At 48.5% G+C, this 18,187-nt stretch overlaps 1 protein-coding gene across 8 annotated transcripts in view; it reads left to right on the top strand.

Moving 5' to 3' along the window:
* Arhgef7 (Rho guanine nucleotide exchange factor 7) overlaps positions 1 to 18,187 on the top strand; it is a 111,485-nt gene that overhangs the window by 16,405 nt on the left and 76,893 nt on the right. For 5 of the 8 annotated variants that reach the window (NM_001113522.3, NM_001113521.3, XM_087587329.1 and 2 more), the window contains 1 exon segment: positions 16,202 to 16,288. The exons of the other annotated variants lie outside the window; for them this stretch is intronic. In NM_001113522.3, the coding sequence (NP_001106994.3) occupies positions 16,202 to 16,288 (87 nt within the window). 8 annotated transcript variants of the gene reach the window in all.

The following is an 18,187-nucleotide window of genomic DNA, read 5'->3' as shown; positions in this document are numbered from 1 at the left end:
CAGCACCGCTGAATACCATGCGATCGATGTGAGCGAGTCTCTCGGGGATTATTTTTCCAACTTGAAGCATTAAAACCAGCTTGATCCAACCCAGTCCAGCTCCGTTTCCATGACTGAGGAAACAAATGCCTCGAGTTTCGCTGCTTTCCACCTTCTCGCGAGAGGCCTCGAGGAGAGTCACAGTGGGCATGGCAGAGGTATCTCATTACTGGGTTCCTGGCTGGCCGGCTCGTCCTCTCCTCTCCACAGAGGTGGCCTAGCATATTAAAATGTCAGCAGTCTCCAGTGTCACTTAGGAATCACGGGGTTTGCATTTCCTCTGTCATGGTTGGTCACTTCTGTTACCTTTGGCTCAAGTTGGTTCTGGGTTAAAAACCCCAACATTGGCTCATGAAATCTTCGACTGTTGGTTCTCACCGACAGAATTCCAGATCTCACAGGCTGGGGCCAGGCCTGAGAACCTGCATTCTCACCAAGGTCAGAAAGAAGGCTGATGCTCTGGGGGCCCTCAGTTGAGAGCCATGAGCAGCCTACTGAAAAAATCGTGAAGTACCAGGACTATGTGCCATAGGGACTCTTGCCCAGGTGAATAGACTGCATGGCCACCCTAGAGGGGCTCCTCAATGCCCAGAAGTTCCTTCCTAGTGTCTTTTGTGCTTAGACAGTGGAATCCCAGTGTCTGCCTGGGTTGACTTCTGCTGCATTGGGATGTGGAGGCAGGAAGAGGGGAAAGAAATCCTGTTTGGGTTGGATAGGGGTTTTGAACTTGTTTAAGAAGAGGAGTCCCTATATGTGTCTGTGCATCTAAAAACTTCCTCTGGAATGGGAGGTGTACCATCTGCTGAGAGACCACACTCGGGACGCTGGTCCAGGGGTCTGTGATGGAGTCTACTCAGCATTCAGGGCCAAGGGACCAAGAGAGACAAGGCCCTCTAGAAGTGCCCCCAAACAAACAACAGAATCTGTCTACCTGGATTCTCTCCTAGCAAGGCTTTGTGGGGGATCATAAACAAACTCCTGGGTGTGGCTGTGGCTTGTCCACTGTACCAGTCTACTGGCCTCCTTTTGACGTGTTTTTCTTTGTGATGCATAGGCAGGCTTCCTGTGCTCCCACACTGCCTCTAGGGACATGAGAATGGTTGTCCTTGCTCTGGGCTATCCCAGTCCTCTGTCTGAGGAAGCTAGTGGGGCCTGGTTTAAGCTAGACTTCCCATTTCCACACAGACTGAGACTAGCTGGTAGTCACGTTAGCTCCTCGTAGGCTATAGGTCAGCCTCTGCTGAGAACCAACAGTACTTGTCCCAGCAGACCACAGACCACTGAAATGCATAGGACCCTCTGGGGCCCTCGAGTCTTAGCTCCGGTCAACACACACAGTCTTAAGGGGCTTTGTGGAAGTCCTGTGGTCAACTTTTGTCTATTGAGATGATTCTAGAGCCATGCCCCGGGGAATCCTGAGAGAGCCATCATGAGGAAGCTTTGAGAAACAGCAATGGAAGAGAAAGAACATCTCCACAGAAAACCAGACTGCAGAAAGAGAGACCGGTGGATGGCTCAGGTCTGAGAAAAGAACCACCAAGGTCAATCTCCTGGCAGGGGCTCAGAAGTAAGCAGGGAAGCCAAAACTTACCCCAGTCAATGGAAAGATTTCTGTGCCCCAAGTACTGTATGTGAGGAGGCTATGAATCAGAGTTCACAGTAGGTTACAAATTAGCAACATACAGTGTTATTCCTATCACTTTTTTCTCCTAAGTTACATCTGTAACAAAACTAGAATTAGGTGTTTAAGGTGCCTGCTCATCACACACTGGGGCGGAGCTGGGGCAGGGTATCTGGTGGCCGGGTGTCTGGCTTATGTATCTGTTATGAATCTTTAAAGATTTATCATATATGAATACAATGTAGCTATCTTCAGACTCACCAGAAGAGGGCATCAGATCCCATTATAGATGGTTGTGAGCCACCATGTGGTTGCTGGGAAGAGCAGTCAGTGCTCTTAACCTCTGAGCCATCTCTCCAGTCCTCTGTTATGTATCTTATGAACAAGCAACACACACAATATCTCCCCAACATTTCGAGGTAATGCACATTAACAGAAATGGCTTCAAAGAAATAACCAGAACTATATTAAATACTGCTTTAATAATGACCGCAATACTGAAACAAGTACGGATTATTCTCTCAAGGAGCTTCTGACACTGAACGGTAGGAATCAGTCTTAAGAGCTGGAGCACCAAGGCTGGTAGCACGGGGAATCCGGGCAGCGGGTTAGCGGGACCACAGGCATAACACACCCTCGAAGCCTGTTGCTAATCTGGGGAAGAACTGAGCTAAGATACTACTTGTGGAATTATAAAGCCACCTAGGGAACTGACCCAAGTTAATTTTCCCAGCTCTTCTTTATCTCTGTCCTCTCTGTATTGGAATTTCTTATGTCCTTTCTTTTAGGAGTTTGAGAGCACCATGTTTGGGAGAAGTTAAGAGACATAAGGAATGAACAAAGCAGTTACAAGTTGAATTTTTAGAGATATTGTAGGTGCTAATACTGGATTTAATGTTTCAGATTTAATTTGTTTTCTGGGCCTTGTAGTGATTCAGTAAACTCCTTAGCTCTGTGTAATAATTTAATTGTACAACCCTCATTTGTTCCTTTAAAGTCTAGACTAGTCTGTCTGCCTTTTAAACTCGTTGCAATAATGTTGCCAAAATATTAACACATTAGTAAAACTCTTCTTCTTTTTTTTTTTTTGGTTCTTTTTTTCGGAGCTGGGGACCGAACCCAGGGCCTTGCGCTTCCTAGGTAAGCGCTCTACCACTGAGCTAAATCCCCAGCCCCCAGTAAAACTCTTCTTAAATAGACAAAAAGTAAGCAGGGATGATGGAGGAGGCAGAGGTGCTAAACCAAGGACACGTCTGCAAATATGCCCAGCAGGAGGGAAGTTGAGAGAGTAGCCAGGCTGTCCCCCTCCCCTGGAGCTACCTTGAGCTGAGCCAGCGCTTGTGAGCTGGTGCCTAGGTCAGCGTGGGCAGCCGCCCTGCTCGCCCCTTCCCCTCTGTCTGTGTCAGCCTCCGGTCCAGCCTGGCTCTGTGGTTCCTCATTGCTCTTTAAAGTCGGTTTCTCCTGAAAAGTCAGAGTTGTTGAGGTCTACATAGAGTCCTCACATGAAACTTAGGAGACCATGTAACACAGCCCAAGGAAACACGCAGATCTCAGGGGCGGCCACATCAAGGCAGGTGAAGGGGCCAGCGATTTCCCTCAGTGATAGAGGGGCGAGCTTTGAAACCAGAGCCTCTTTGGCAGCAGAGGCTACGTCGATGCCCTGATACACCTGCAGGAAGTGGATCCCCCAGACCCAGTGTGCGCATGTGTTGTGTGACAAAACTTTTCCTGGGGAGACACACATATGCATCTGTCCCCCCCCACCCCAGATAGGGAGCCCAAAACAGACAGAAGTATGGATACCACTAAAACCCAATTTGGTGGGGCAGTGAGTTTTGATACAGGAATATGGATGAAGGGATGCAGATGCAGAAATGACTGACCGGTGACATCACCGGTGACATCACTGGTGCCCACCTCATATGGGTGGGAGTTCACAAGCTAGGAACCTGGAGCTGTGTGCACAGCCTTCAGGCAGCTCGACAGGTTGGAGAGTGTCCTTCCCAGGTGCCTTGGTTCCTCAAAACCTCCTCCTGGCAGCGTTAGTTTCTTCCAGACTGCTGGTCTGGCCTCAGAGTCTCCTTTGCAGATTAACTGCACCTGTCTGAGGGGGACTCCCAGCTTCTAGTACTTACTCTTGCAGGCCTGCTGAATCTGGTCAGTTTAAGGGACTTCCTGAAGCTATTCTGAGTCGATCACCTTCCTGCTTAAGGAGCTTCCCTGCCGGATGGAGTGTTGCAATCTCAGAGGCAACTGTCACACAGCAGCATGCCAAGAGCAGGGGAGCCCTAGGGCAGCAGCCTGAAGCAGAAACAGGCCAGGGGCACCCAGAAGAGTTGTGGTCTTTAGGTAAAGCCAAGAGGATGGTTCTTTCCTGTAACATTTGCTCTCTGTTTCCAAGGAGACGGTTTAAGGTTGTTTTAAGTCTTACATCAGAATGGTCTGTCCTAAGCTTCAGTTTGGGTGGATAATGGACCATGCATCCCAGCGGCCCTGGGGTGAGCATCCATTGCTTCGTCCCTTCATGGCTGTCTGGTGCAAGTGCACACTGGTGCCCAGACAAGGACAGAGTCACGGGAGGTGTGTCGCAGGCTACGGGCCAGGACTGTTGACTTTTTGGAACCAGACGTTATAACTGCCATCAGCATCATATTTGGGGCTACAGTCAAGGCAACATTGGCAGTTAGAGGTTTTTAGACATGGGTCCTTAATTTACTAATTCACTGAAAAAAGTATCAAGCGCCTAGACATATCATATTTGCTTAAATTTGTCCCTCTGATGGTTTGAATGAGACCGGTCTCCACTCTTCTGTCTTTATTTTGCTCCCAGTGGTGGACGGTTTAGGGAGAATTAGAAGGTGCGTCCTTGTTAGAGGAGGCGTGGGCTTTGACTGAGCTCTCAGCTACTGCTCCAGCACCATGGTCCCCACCATGATGTCCATGGACTGTAACCCTCTGGAACTGTAGGCAAGTCTCCAATCAAATACCTTCTATAAATGGCCTTGGTCTTGGTGTCTCTGCACGGCAGTAGAACAATAAGGAAGAGAGTTCCCAAGCCGTTTATTACCGAAGAGCTCAGGGGGATAAATGAAGGGACAGAATCATCACAAGACACCCCAGGTTCTCAGCACAAGATTTATCTACCCCAGAGGGGTAGGGAGTAAGAGACAAAGACAGGAGATGGAGGATAAAGGAGAAGGGGAAGGGAACAAAGGAAAGGGGAAAGGGATGTTTGCCCAGGAGGGACAAAGGACTGCCTCTGGATAGAGAGGAGACAGACATGCCTATGGGAAAATGGCCGATGCTATGAGGGTGAAAGGGGAAACTTGTGTTAGTATGAGGTATTTAATTTCATTAGGCATGTTAATCAGGTGAGCCAATGGGGGGGAGTTGATTGCTAGGCTTCAATGCTTTGACAGCTGGACCTGGTGGTCAGTCTCAGGAGGAGGCAGTAGCCAAATAAGGGAACAGACCTTGGTGAGTAGCTTTAGGAATGGAATCCAACAGTTTAGCCAGGCACAGAGAGTGGGGGAAGGGCAAGGCTTACCAGAGTGTGCCCGTCCCTGCTGGAGCCCCTCCGACCCATCTTTTGTTTTATTATTGAGTTTTATAATTAGGTATTGGGCAAGTGGGCGTCATTCTCTCTGGCTGCTTTCTGCAGCTGGTCAAGGCCGGGAAGAACAGGCTGTTTCAGTCGATATCCAGGTTCCATGGGACCATCTGAGGTTAGGGAAGTGCACTCCGTGAGGGTGGGCCCCGGATGTAGATTCTGAGGAGACGATTGGTGATTGGCCCTGGAATTGTTGGAGCAGTCTGTAGTTGATCTGAAGTCTGGTGGGACAGACAGAGACAGAGGTAAAGTTAAGGAGTTTAGAGAAAAAAAATCTTTTAATCTGAGATGTACATTTGAAAGTTTTAGGCCCATCGTCCTGGTGGTTGGGATGAGGAGTCCCAAGACCAGAGGATGCGGATGAGATTTCACCCTTAGGAAGAAGCAGGCAAGGAAACAGGCCTAACAGGAGAGAGGGAGGGGGAGGGGGAGGAGGAGCGTGGGGAGTGGGGCAGCTTACACCAGGAAGTCAGGGTGGCTGTTCCTGAGGTGTGTCAGCTGAACAGAAACCCGTCCAAACACCCTGGAGGAGAATGATCTGGCTGGGAGGATAGCAAGTGTAAAGGTCTTAAGGTAGGAGAGGCCTGACCAGGCCCAGGAAGAGCAGGGCTCACACGAGTGAGACAGCAGCTGGCTTGATGGTGTTAGGGTGGGAGCCTGAAGTGACTGAGGAGGCCGAAGCAGATGGCCGTGATCAGAACTGTTTGAGGTTCCCGGAAACATTGAGCACAAAGTGCAACCAGTTCCTGTATCGTACCCCTCTGTCCCCCACAGCCTCCCTGTGCCAGCATCCCTATAGGCATGATGTGCTCGGTACAAATAATGGTGAATATTGATATGTGATTATTGTCTCGGTTTCCCTCTGCTGCAGCAGAGATCAGAGATCAGAGCTTGCTGACCCCAGGGATAGAGGCCACAAAGGTGGAGATACCAGAGCCACCCTCGGGAAGAGCTTTGGTGTCACGTCATAGCACGGCAGAAGGGCACGTGAGCACTTAAGGGGCAGAGAGAAGCAGGCCAGGCTCCCCCTTTTCATTAGACACCCCTCCTGCTGTGGCTGTTAGCTTTTCAAGAGGTCGGATATCACCATGAGCTGCAGGGACATTTAGATAATAGTGATTAGTCACCCAGGTCCAGTTTCCTAGGCTCCTCTCAGCTTGAGTCTTGACAAGTGTGTGATGGTGTACGTCCACTCCACAGCATCAAAGGGCACAGCTTCGAAGCCATCCTCCTATAGTAGTTCCCATCGTGTCTGTGGACATGGCCTAGATGGATGCATGGTGGTTTTTCCCTGTTGTCTTCCAGGGCGGACTCTTACTTTGATCCTGTTGCTGTGATCTACAACGTGGGTTTATTTGTCTTACAGCTCTCAGGTCACTCCATTACTGGGGGAAGTCAGGGCAGGAACCTACAGGCAGGAAATCTCAGGTGTTGGATCCCTTGGAACCAGAGTTACAGGTGGTCGTGAGCCACCGCAGATGGTTCTAAGTGCTGGGAATCGAACCTGGATCCTCTTCAAGAGCAGTCAGTACTCTTAAAATGCTCTCCAACCCCAGAATAGAGGTCTTTGGGGTCTTGCAAATATCTTTCCCCAGTCTGTGGCTTGTCTTTCACTCTCTCAAAGGATTCTGGCTTTTTCTTCAAGAGCTGTGGGAGCCTTAAAAGACTTTGAGTAGAGGAGCGAGGGCGACATCAAGTTATAAGCCACGGGATGTCTCAGTCATGGAAACATGGACGCAAGAAATAGCTCATGTGTGTGTTTGGAACCTTATTTTTAACCACCGAAGGTCAAATTTTCAAAGTGTGCTTCAAAAAGAAAAAAAGTATTTCTCTAGGACGCTGCCCTGCACACCGAGCTCTCTCTCAGCTGTGCCTGTTTTATTTCAGCTACACTGTGCTGAGTTCAGGAGCCAGGGGCCTTTTATCTCTTTGTCACCCCTGACACTAGTAGATCCCCGCTGGCCTCAATGATGTCCTACAGGGGTTTAGTTTGCAAGCATGCAGGCCAGTGTCACTCCACCCTTCTTGTCCTGCCTTCCTTGAGCATGGGTGCCGTCCGCTATTTATAGAGCTGCACTTTGCCCTGCACGCCCTCAGCTGTTCCCAACTCATGGCCAGCCAGCTTCCTGAGGGGCTCTGTGGGTTTCGCTGTCTCTTGCCCACTGCATGCCTGCCCTCTCTGTGTACTGCTCCTCCCAGGTCCCCATAAGCAAAGGCACAGTGAGGTCGCCTCCTTGGGTGTGGCTTTCCGATGTCTATCAGCTACGAATGAAGCTTCTTGAGCAATTTCAGAACACACGCAAAACCTCCCTCTCCATCTCTCTTTCCCCCTCACACCCCTCTCGTATACATCATAATAATGATAATAAAAGCAGAGGCTTTCTTTCTGTACCATCAGTCAGAGAGCTGAAAATGTTGTCAGTGCCAGTTTAAGATACGATGCGCAACAGAAGAAACAGACGCTAAAGGACCCAAATGTCACAGAGGTGGAGGAAGCAGCAAGGCCTGCAGAGGTGGCTCCGAGGTTGAGAGCACTGACTGCTCTTGCAGAGCACCCGGATTTCATTTTTAGCACCCACACCAGGCAGCTCATGACCACCCGAAGCTCTAGTTCTGAGGGATCTGACACCCTCCGTCCTCCGAAGGCACCTATACAGGCAGGGTGCATATAAACACATGCATGTAAATACATGCATGTAAACACATACACGTCATGTGCATGTGAAAACACACGTCTCCTTTTAAACAGAGGAAGCAGTCAGCCAGTTAGGCTCCCAAGATACCATCCCACCATTGATGGGCATTCACTAAGCCAAACCCACAAAGAGAGATGACAAAATTCAACATGAGCCATTAAACCTTCAAGGGAAGCCACCAGACACAGACTCAGTTTGAGCTATGACTCTCATCAGGTTTTCTGTCTAAAGCTACACGAGTGGCTTCCTCGGAGGGGTGGAGTGACTTACTCTGCCCACGCTGTTGGGTATTAGAGTAGGATACCTGCCCTTTCCAAGTCGCTTTCATTCGGTAGTTCCCACTCCATGGCCTGTTTATGTGGCGCTCCTGGGAAAATGCTCTTCTGGTTCACATGATTTCTCTCTAAATATTTTCTTATCCACTTTAGGCACTGGCATGCCTTTGGGATGCTGGCCTCCTCTCTGCTGGGCTGGACATGCTTGTAGAGTTGGTGGGAACCAGGTCCCGGAGGATGTGGGTTAAGTTAAGCTTAGCCTGGGTCATGACTCTAGTGTTTCTGAACTGTGGTGGGAGTGGCGGCTGTATGTTTCTGTCTGCCGTTGCTCATTTTAGTCTGACCAGTTTTATCCAATCAGAAAATGTCTAGTCTTCCTCCTGGTGGCCGTGGCATTCTGTCTGGGAGCTGGATGTTGGGAACAAGAAAAGCAAAAGAAAAATAGACATTATTAAAGGCTTACATTTTTTCCCCCGGTAAGTTTTCTTACTAAGCCATGTGTCTTTGAGAAGGACTTTATTTAACAGTTGGCAGCAAACCTTGGTGACTTTTGCTCGCTGCCTCTTTTGCTGTCCAGTGGATTGGGGAGAATTGTCTGCAGACCGGCTGGGAGCCCCGCTCACACACGCTCACTCTGTGCCGTGCTGCACAGTAAGCACAGCATGCCTGGGAGAAGTGGGATGCTGGATCACTGGGCTGGCTGTGGTGGTTTAATAAGGCGTGTACTGCAGGGACCCCTACATGAGGGGCTGTGCACTAGGCAAGACATATTGAGCTGTGGGAAGGGTGACGGGTTGGGGATAGTTATTGTCCTCCCCCTTATTAGAAAAGCCACACTGTACTCCATATTTCTGGTCAGTTATATAAAGAAAGCCAGGGGCTTAGGGGGAGCAGGACCTCGTTGTATACACCTATCTCACCCTAAACTAAATATCCTTCTGCCTTTACCTCATGAGTCCGGCCATTACTGGCCCACACCATCACAGCAAGACTCTTAGGTGCTGAGCGGTGGTGGTCCATCTTGGGGAAGCATCATAGTTTTTACTGATTTCTTTTCCAGTTATCTGATTCCAGCTGTCCCTGGGAAGCTCTCCAGGCTATGGTCGGTTGCTGTAGAGAACAGATAACATTAAATGGGCGGGCGAGGCTGAAAGAGCCCAATTGTGAGCTGAGAGATGAGGCTGTGCTCACAAGATCATTATTCCCCATAGGCCTGTGTGTGTGTGTGTGTGTGTGTGTGTGTGTGTGTGTGTGCAAGAGTCTTGGAGTAAGCCTGAGTGTGGGTGTGCATGTGTGTGTGTGCAAGAGTCCTGGAGTAAGCCTGAGTGTGTGTGTGTGTGTGTGTGTGTGTGTGTGTGTGTGTGTGTGTGCAGGACTCCTGGAGTAAGCCTGAAAATAGATTCCAGAGCTGTTGTCATTGAGAGGGGACTTCCAGTAGAAGCTGGGCTTCAAAGAAAAATCTAGTGTGTGGTGTGACTGTTTAACAACTGGCTTCTTGGGTGGAGTCCCTGAGTTCTGGTGTTTGTTGATTCCTGGGTACCAGTGTGATGTCACTAAGTGCGGAGCTGGGGTGAGATGCTCACAGCTCTGTGACATAGTGCCAGCACACCATGTAGCCAGTACCACCAGTGTCCAGAGGGAAGGGTCTCCCTATTTCCTGCCAGGGTGTCTTACAGGCTGAACCCCCTCAAGGCTAGAGAATGGGCAGCCTGAGAGACCATGTCTCTGCAGACACAGCTGGCTGATGAAGCTCACAGCATAGTTTGGGACAAGTCTTGGCACCTCTTTGAGTAAAATAAGAGCTCCCTCTGCTGTTCTCCGCAGCCGTGCCTGGGGAAGCCTCAGCCCACACAGCCACATTTCCAGGTGCATGGTGCCCACTTAGCTTGGCTGCTTACTGTGCCGCACCAGTGGGTTGCCATTAGGGCTGATATCCACCGGGGCTGAGGTGTGCTCGAGTAGGTCCTGCCATGTAGTGGATGGCACAGAGAGGCACAGGGCTCAGGACACACAGTGATCCTCCCCAGTGGGTGGCAAGATTATTGTTGACAGAGTGGGACCTTTGTTCTGGAGTTGGGAGCTTGAGAGACTCTCCCTGTGGGAGAGAACAGGAATATTCTTTCCCCAACAGCTCACTTCCCTATTTCATCCACTCACTCTGTCAGCCTCTGACAGTTCTTATGTCCAAGCCAGGTGGGGTTTCAGGCTTTGTGCAGTGAGAACCTAGAGATGCTGGGCGGTGGGTTCATGCTGCTGCAGCGTGAACAGCTCTCTCCTTTGCTCAGGTGGCAATGCCCTGCCTGCTCACAGCCCTGCTGACTCACACACCCTGCCTTCTTCACAAACAGCTGGTCTGCAGACTCCTTAAAAGCTGTCCAGCTGTCTGTCTGAGACAGCTGCCTTCACTGGCACTTTGTTGAGCCTGTTGGGGAGGGGACTCACTGCCCCAGCCAGGAGCAGCTGGTAAAGAATGGAGGAGAAACTGGACAGCTGTGAAGGTCCTGGACTCTGGTGTCAGCATTACTTGGCGGTTAATTTTCTGTCAGTTGCACTTTGATCAATTATCAAGCATAAAAGCTATTTCTATGGAAACCAGGAAGGTTTATGAGATGATTTCTAGTCCTGATTAGCTCCTGGTGAAAGCTTGAAAGTTACTATTGTGGAGGACCTTTTGCATCATTGCTGTGACATGGCCTGGGCAGAGGAAGTCATCAGGCCACTGCTTTCATTCTGGAGTTCATGCAGAGCCCTCTGCTTGGTGGCCTCGCTAATCAAAAGCAAGCAGCCGTGAACACAGGGCTTCTGGTGACTATGATTTCTCCTGGGCAAACAACGGCTGGGTCCTAGGGTAGAAACAAGTTTTACTGTGGAAGAAACTGCTCATTTTCCTGTTGCACTGGTTCCCAAGTCAGGCTCATGGTTGCTTTGCAGCCTTGTTGACTCTGACATTTTGAGCATTCTCCTTGTTCTCCTTCTGATAGGCATGCCATGTTAGCTGGACTTTTAACATGTTCTCATGTGCATGCATGCGCGCGCGCGCGCGCGTGTGTGTGTGTGTGTGTGTGTGTGTGTGTACCCTGACACCTGATGATGTCAGTTTTTCACTTATTCATTGACTACATGCAGACCGACTTTAGAGAATCATGAAGGACTTTTCTATGTGGTTTCACCTTATAATAATCCTAGAATCACACCATAATCTCTGTTGTCCTTGATGATGTACATTTTAGAAAACACCATGGACTTCTGAAATGCCACAGGTGTTTCCCCTCTGCCCTGAGATGCTGTCTTGCTGTGTGCCTGGACATCAACTTATCAGCTCAAGTGATATACCTGTCCCCCTCTCAAGTAGCTGGGACTGCACTTCTAAATGATATGATCTGCTGTGAACTTGAGGCCCAGTAAATGTTGCTGGATTAATTTATTATCTATTTGATCCAACAACTCAGCTAGGCTATTGGCCTTCAACTGGAGATAAGGAAATAGGTGTAGAGGGGTCAAGCGACTCCCCTAGTGACATGTTTGTTATAGTTAGAGCTACTCACTTGTATGTTGACCCATTACAGTTTTCTGATTAGCTTTGTTTATTGATGTTCTAGTTACATGCACCCATGTACAGGAACCTGACTTAAGAGTTATGTGGGCAAGGATATTTTAAGGTAACCCATGGAAAGAGCCTCAACTTGTGTGTCCATAGAAAGGAGCCTGTGACCATAGGCCACATAGCCAGTTTAGCTGTCCCTACTCCTCTTCATAACATTCCTTGCTTACGCCACTCATTTTCTGTCTTCCTCAGACATACTGCTAAAAGATGAAAGTCTTTGTTACTTAAACACAATCACAAACATGCTTTATAAGAAAGAAAACAAGAATGAATGAAGCAATACACCCAGGGTGTTAAGACTTCAGTGACTCCAGTGGCAGCAATTCTGTGACTCTGGGTTCAGTGACCCCAGTGGCAGGGACTCTGTGACTCTATGTTTTCTAATTCCTTGTTTTCATAGATTATAGGCGGCTCTAATGAAGCGTTTAACATTTCAAAGTGTCAGAATGTGTAATTGACCACGTTTGGAGTTTGGCTCTTGTCACTCATAAGGTGTCAAAGGATAATCCCATTAGAAAACTCATTTCCTTGTGCTCATCCTTATGGATGCCTGACCAGCACATGCACGGAGAGAACAGTCTGGAAGAGAGTTGGAGGTGGACATCTCATCCTAGCAAAGTGATAGAATCCACAGATGAAAAACAGTCTGGGCCCAGGGAGAGAGCTCAGTGGGTAATGGTGTCTGTCACCAAGTCTGATGACCTGAGTTTGATTCCTGGGATCCACATGGTGAGAGAAGGGAATTGACTGCCACACTTGTCCTTTTGATCCCACACATTCCCACACAAGTAAGTGTAAGTTAAATATCACATTTCTCATTAAGATATAGATCCCCGAGTAGCTCTGCTTTTTATAGTTAACGATTATCAAGATTAATGTGTGCTGTTTCCATTATTTTATACACTCACCATACACGGAAAGCAGATAACAATTAGCCTGTGGTTTCATAATCAAATGTAGAGAAGAAGGAGAGATGTAGTTACATTCTATGAACAGCAACAATGTCCTTGGGGAAATACAGGACTAGGAAACCAAAAGGCCCTGGTCATAGCGCAGATCTCTTATTTCTAATTTACATGTACCTGTGGATGTGAGCGTGTGTGCACATGGCTGGTCACAAGAGTCTGTCAACCGGTGAATACGTGACCTTACGTTATGGGCATTTTGGGAGAATGGATGCTATAAACGTTACAGTAAGACACCCTCTCAAATACAGCACTGTGTAATATATCATACTACGGCTATACTGGTTTGTCACATACACATAATATTCATAACCAGACAGTAAACACGGCACCACGCACATATACTGGGCGCTGTGTAGTAGGAGTGCAAAGCAAGTCTTGAGAAAAGTACTATGCAAAGGTCATGGGGTTGGCTTCATGAAAATGTTACAGTCGCACTGTAGAGGGAGCTAGCTGCAAGATGAATGTGCTTTGACCTCTGACCTTGCGAGGGATTGAAATTTGTTCAGCAGAAGGGGAAGATGTAGATAAAGATGGCTCTCCTTTACAAGACTGGCGGTTTTTGTTTTTTTTTTTAATAGACTCCATCAGACTGGCTTAAGGCTTGAAACATTGCCTAGTCTTGTCTGTTTGGCTTGTTACCAATCCAGTCTTTGACTTAAGGGACAAATGCAGTGGAATCAAGGCTGTGCTTAAGCACCAGCTCACATCTCAGTGTTGTAGGATATTTTTTCCAAGGCAGACTTGGATTGTTACGTTAGCTGCCCTGAGGACACTGTGTTGTCTTACTGATGGTATTTACTCTGATGCCATGTTTAATCAGTTCCAGGACTTGGCCAGTGGTTTCTACTGCCCTCCCAGCCCAAATTTCCTCTAGTTTTCCTTCCTTTTGCCAAACATTCTCCATTCATTTGCTGGGCAGTATTCATTATAGTTTTGATGCTATTACTTATATTTGGTCATACTTTCAAAGTCGTTAAGGGAACTTGGCTGAACCCTTTTCCGATAGTTAACTGATGATAGCCAGTTACTTGCTGCTGCCTCAGGCTTGCCAATATAGCTGACATTGCACATGGTGATGGGTTTCCAGTAGTCTCACTGGAAGTTTCCTCAGGGGGCCTTTGAGTGTTAAAGGTTTACTGAACAGCTTACCTAGGCACCGTGCCTTAAAAGCTTGTACTGTGCCCTGACTAGGGGGTTGGATGACAGAGATGATGGTTTGGGGACACAAGAAGAATTTGTGCAGGGGCGAACATTTTCAGGTTCTTCACAGAAATGAATAGGGACATTAGTTAATAACCCAGGAGGTAGGTTTTGTCCTGGAAGAGTATTCATGGATTGGGATGAAGCAATTGTGGAACCAATCCTAAAACATTCTGGATGCTATCATCCATTATTGTCATCTCCTGTGACCTAGCATGCAGTTGAGGTGTTTTGTCCTAAGTGGCCCTGGGTTTGGTTTCTGTACCCCATTAGGGGCAGCTTATATTTATAATTCACCCTTGGTATCGACACACAGTAGCAAGGTTGCGTGGTCTCTGAAGCATCTCCCAGAGTCTGAGAAGTTGTTTCCATCACGAAGTTTTGTTTTCTGATGCTCATGGAAAACATGCTGTTTCGTTTTGTTCTTCAACACAGAACTAGCTATAGATAACAAAGTCTGTCCTAAAGTTGACACTTTCGTGATGCAATCAGTCTTTTAACAACCAGCTGAGGAAACTTTGTGTTTCTGACCCCAGGTAATAATATAACTGTAAATTACACTTGCTTTCAGACTAGAAATGCTGTCAACTCCTTTATTGGTCACCATCTCATGAATACACATTTTGCTGCTTTCCCATCTTCTCCACAGTTTCACGAGGGATTCGGTGTTGCCTTAGCAATTTTCTGGAGCAGCCTGGATCACTGATGAATCTTTTTTTCTTGTGGATATATTGTACTGTTCACACAGAGCTAACAGCACTGTAATGCATGGCCCAGTGAAGCTTATCTAACATCAAGGTTTTTCTTTTCTGTAGGACACATCACTACCTCCTTGCCCTTAGGAACTATAGCATATTCGGAGGACATCCAAACAGTAAAACCACCAACTAAAATTACGTGGCAGGCAAACACGGTACTAAGTATGAGAGATGGAACCTGCTTATAGCTTTGAGAACTAAAGCAGTTGAGCGTGGCTTTTGCTCATTTAGAGCACAGGCCGCACATGTAAAGGGAATGTGCTATATCTATCCTGGGGTTAAGTGGGGAAGTTTACAAATAAACCTGTGATGACCTTATGAACGGGTCTTTTGCAAAAGAAAGACAATGTGGAGGGACAATAAGCTTAAGGACATTTCAGCTGAGGGAGGAGGCTCATTTCTCTCAGCGTTTCTGAACATTTGCCAGTTTTAGAGACCCAAGCACTTTGCAGAGACCACCTGGATTCCTGAGCGTAGTAGATGTTTGCTGAGATTTCTCCTTGTTTAAAAAAAAAATCTTGAATGTTTTCAGTGTTTCTGGGTGACGATTTAAACGCCAACATTTAGTTCGTCCAATCCATATTAGAAAATCTGTTCTTTATAAACGTCTAGGTTAAGAAACTTTAAGAATTAAATAATTTTTTCCCCCTGATATACCAGGGTCTTTCTTACAGTGTTCCAGTCACGCATTCTGTTGTTTCACTTAATGTCTGGTGCGGTCGGGTGCATAACATGTGGCAAGTGTGGCAGGATGCCTCACGGAAGCACTGGGTGGTAGGTCAGATCTTCCTTCGCTGCTCATAGTGAGGCTTTACTTACCCACAATCAATCACAAAGCACACAGCCTGTGTTTGGGAAAAGAAATCTGGGCACTTTCATGCCGACCTGCAGAATTTAAGCTGCTCATTAATTTAATTAGTTCATGGCTTTAGAACTAAAACTGCACTTTGCAGGAACCTAGGTGAGGAAGAAGGGAAGTTCTCTCGAACCTTCTTGGGACTGTTCGAGCAGCAGAGGCAGAGTTCTGTGTATTAGTGAGGTGCGGCCAGCAGAATGCAGGTCAGGAGGCGGCGCGCGCGGGATGGGAGCCCAGATCAGGGCCTGGAGGAGGTGGCTTGAAGCGGAGGTCTGCAGGAGGCAGGGCCGGAGCAAGGCCAGGAAGTGGAGTGCGTGTAGAGGGACCCCAGCCATGGAGTACGTGGTGAGGGGAGCCGGGACGAGCACTAGCAGGGTTGGAGCAGGGATGGGAAGAAGCACCCGCAGCTGAAGACGCAGCACCCGCGGGAAGAGACCGCGGGGGCGCGGTTTGACGACGTCACTTCCGGTTCTGGACGCGCTTCCGGGTGCGGGCAGGGGCGGAGATTGGTGCAGCCCCGAGGAAGGGGAGCGGATGAAGCGTCAGGCCCGCTCAGCGCCGCTGTGTGTTGCAGGTCTACCCGGAGCCGCGGAACGAGAGCGAGTGCCTGAGCAACATCCGCGAGTTCCTGCGCGCCTGCGGGGCGTCCCTGCGCCTGGAGGTGGGTGAGCGCGGGGCCGGGCCGGGCAGGGATGCGGGAGGTCTGGTGGGGCTGGGGGAGGCAGGGCCGGGGTCGAGGGTGGCCCGGAGTCGGGTCGGGGTCGCCGGAGCTGACGCTGTCTGGGGCGACCGCTCCTCACCGCCGCCTCTGTGGAGCGGGGCTTCTCATCCCGGGACAAGAAGCCACTCGACGTCTCCTCGCGGCCGGCGTGTGGACCCCACACCTTGTGCTGGCTCCACGAGAACCCTGTGGTTCTCGAGCTCCTGTGCAGGTGGCACGTTGGTAGTCCCCGTTGCTCGGGGACATCTGTCCACTCCTGAAAACCGCCCTTTGGGATTCCCCAGTATCATATTCAGGTCGGACCCAGCCCTCAGCAGGTGGTCAGGCAAGGTCCAAGCTGAAATGTCGAGGGCCAACCCCCTCTTGGTCCTCATATGCTGCTTCTGCAGGCCCGAAATTCGGCGGTGTGGCTGGATCCTCCACCCATAATGCTTACGTTAGAAAACTCACGAGCCTGAAAACGGGGTTTGTAAAACCTGCTTCTGGGGACAACTCCGCGGGATTGTCTTTTCCTTGGTGCATGGACCCTTTGTGGTCCTTCAGTGTCAGTTCCCCAGGGATGTCGCTGTTTCCTTTTGTTATTCCTGGGGCAGTGTTGCAGATCTAGAAAACTGGCTTTGCTTTTTGGGAATGAGCTCAGGTGGATGAGCTTCGAAGTCACTTCCTCACCCTGTGAAGGGTTGGAAATGTCACACCCACTTCAGTCCTGGTAGGACAGTCTGACTTTGTGTTTCTTGAGATGAATTAATTGTAGAAGCCATCCAACCCAGTTGTTTGCGTAAGTGTATTTAATTGAAATTGGACAGACAGTGGTTTGTAGTGATCTAAGTGTTACCGTCTCTTTGTTAATTTATTTGATGACTTAAAGGAAATTGATGCAGATAATTGGAGAATGGCTGGGTGATTTCAGAAAGTCTCACAGCTCTTTAAAAAAATGGGGTATTGACTTGCCTTGGTGGCACCAGCCTTGCGGTTTTAGTGACTGGGAGATTTACTTTGTCTGACTTTTGTCATAGGAGTCCACTCTCATACACCTGGGTTTTACATTACAGTATTCTTTCAGACTTACCCTACACATTAAGGGAACTGACTGTTGTAAGAAGTTGCTTTAAAGGAAAGTGAAAGTTGCCCCTTTGCAGCTTTGCAAAGGTCGCAGTGCCGGCTGCCGTTTCATACAGCAATGGCTTCTATGGCACTGAGTCTGCCAGAGATGCTGTCAGAGCCCAACATGGACCTGTCCTGGGCACCTAGAGCAGCCCTCCACACAAGCAGGTCCTTGCTAAGGATTGGTTACTAAGAGGACAAGTCTGAAGTTACACTTGTGATAGCAAATAGGTTTCCCCTTGAAAAAAAAAAAAAGACCAATTGCGTCCTATTTTGTGCTGATTTTAAAGAGTAAATATCTCTTCCAGTTACTTAAAAGTACAGTGGGGGAAAGTACAACATTTTTCTCAAGGTTAGTATACCATACTTAAACCCCCAGTTTGTTCAGCCATCATGTTTTAGGAAGTTCCTGGAGAAAGGAATGGCTTTAACTCATCCATCAGTCTGTAACTGTGTCAGATCAGAGTCATGTTCAGGGGAAGACTGAGTCTTCCACAGACAGAAGCCCTGAGGGAAGGGCCTTGGACCTCTAAGCAACAGTAGGACTGACACATTTATTTAGTCACCAACTTCTCAAAAGATGGGATGTCGCGCCCACCTCAACCGGCAAGGAAGACGCAACACCGTTGAATCTTTCTCAATCAGCCTTTATTGCAGGAACACCTAATTGATAGTACGGGGACCCCGGGGAACAAAGGCACTCGCCTTAAATACAAGACAGGCTGTGGCTGTAAA

Source organism: Rattus norvegicus, chromosome 16 (genome assembly GCF_021556685.1).
Source record: "Rattus norvegicus strain SHRSP/BbbUtx chromosome 16, alternate assembly SHRSP_T2T, whole genome shotgun sequence".
Lineage (NCBI taxonomy): Eukaryota > Metazoa > Chordata > Mammalia > Rodentia > Muridae > Rattus > Rattus norvegicus.
The sequence above is the reverse complement of the archived record's forward strand: the minus strand, read 5'-3'. Positions and strand labels throughout refer to the sequence as shown.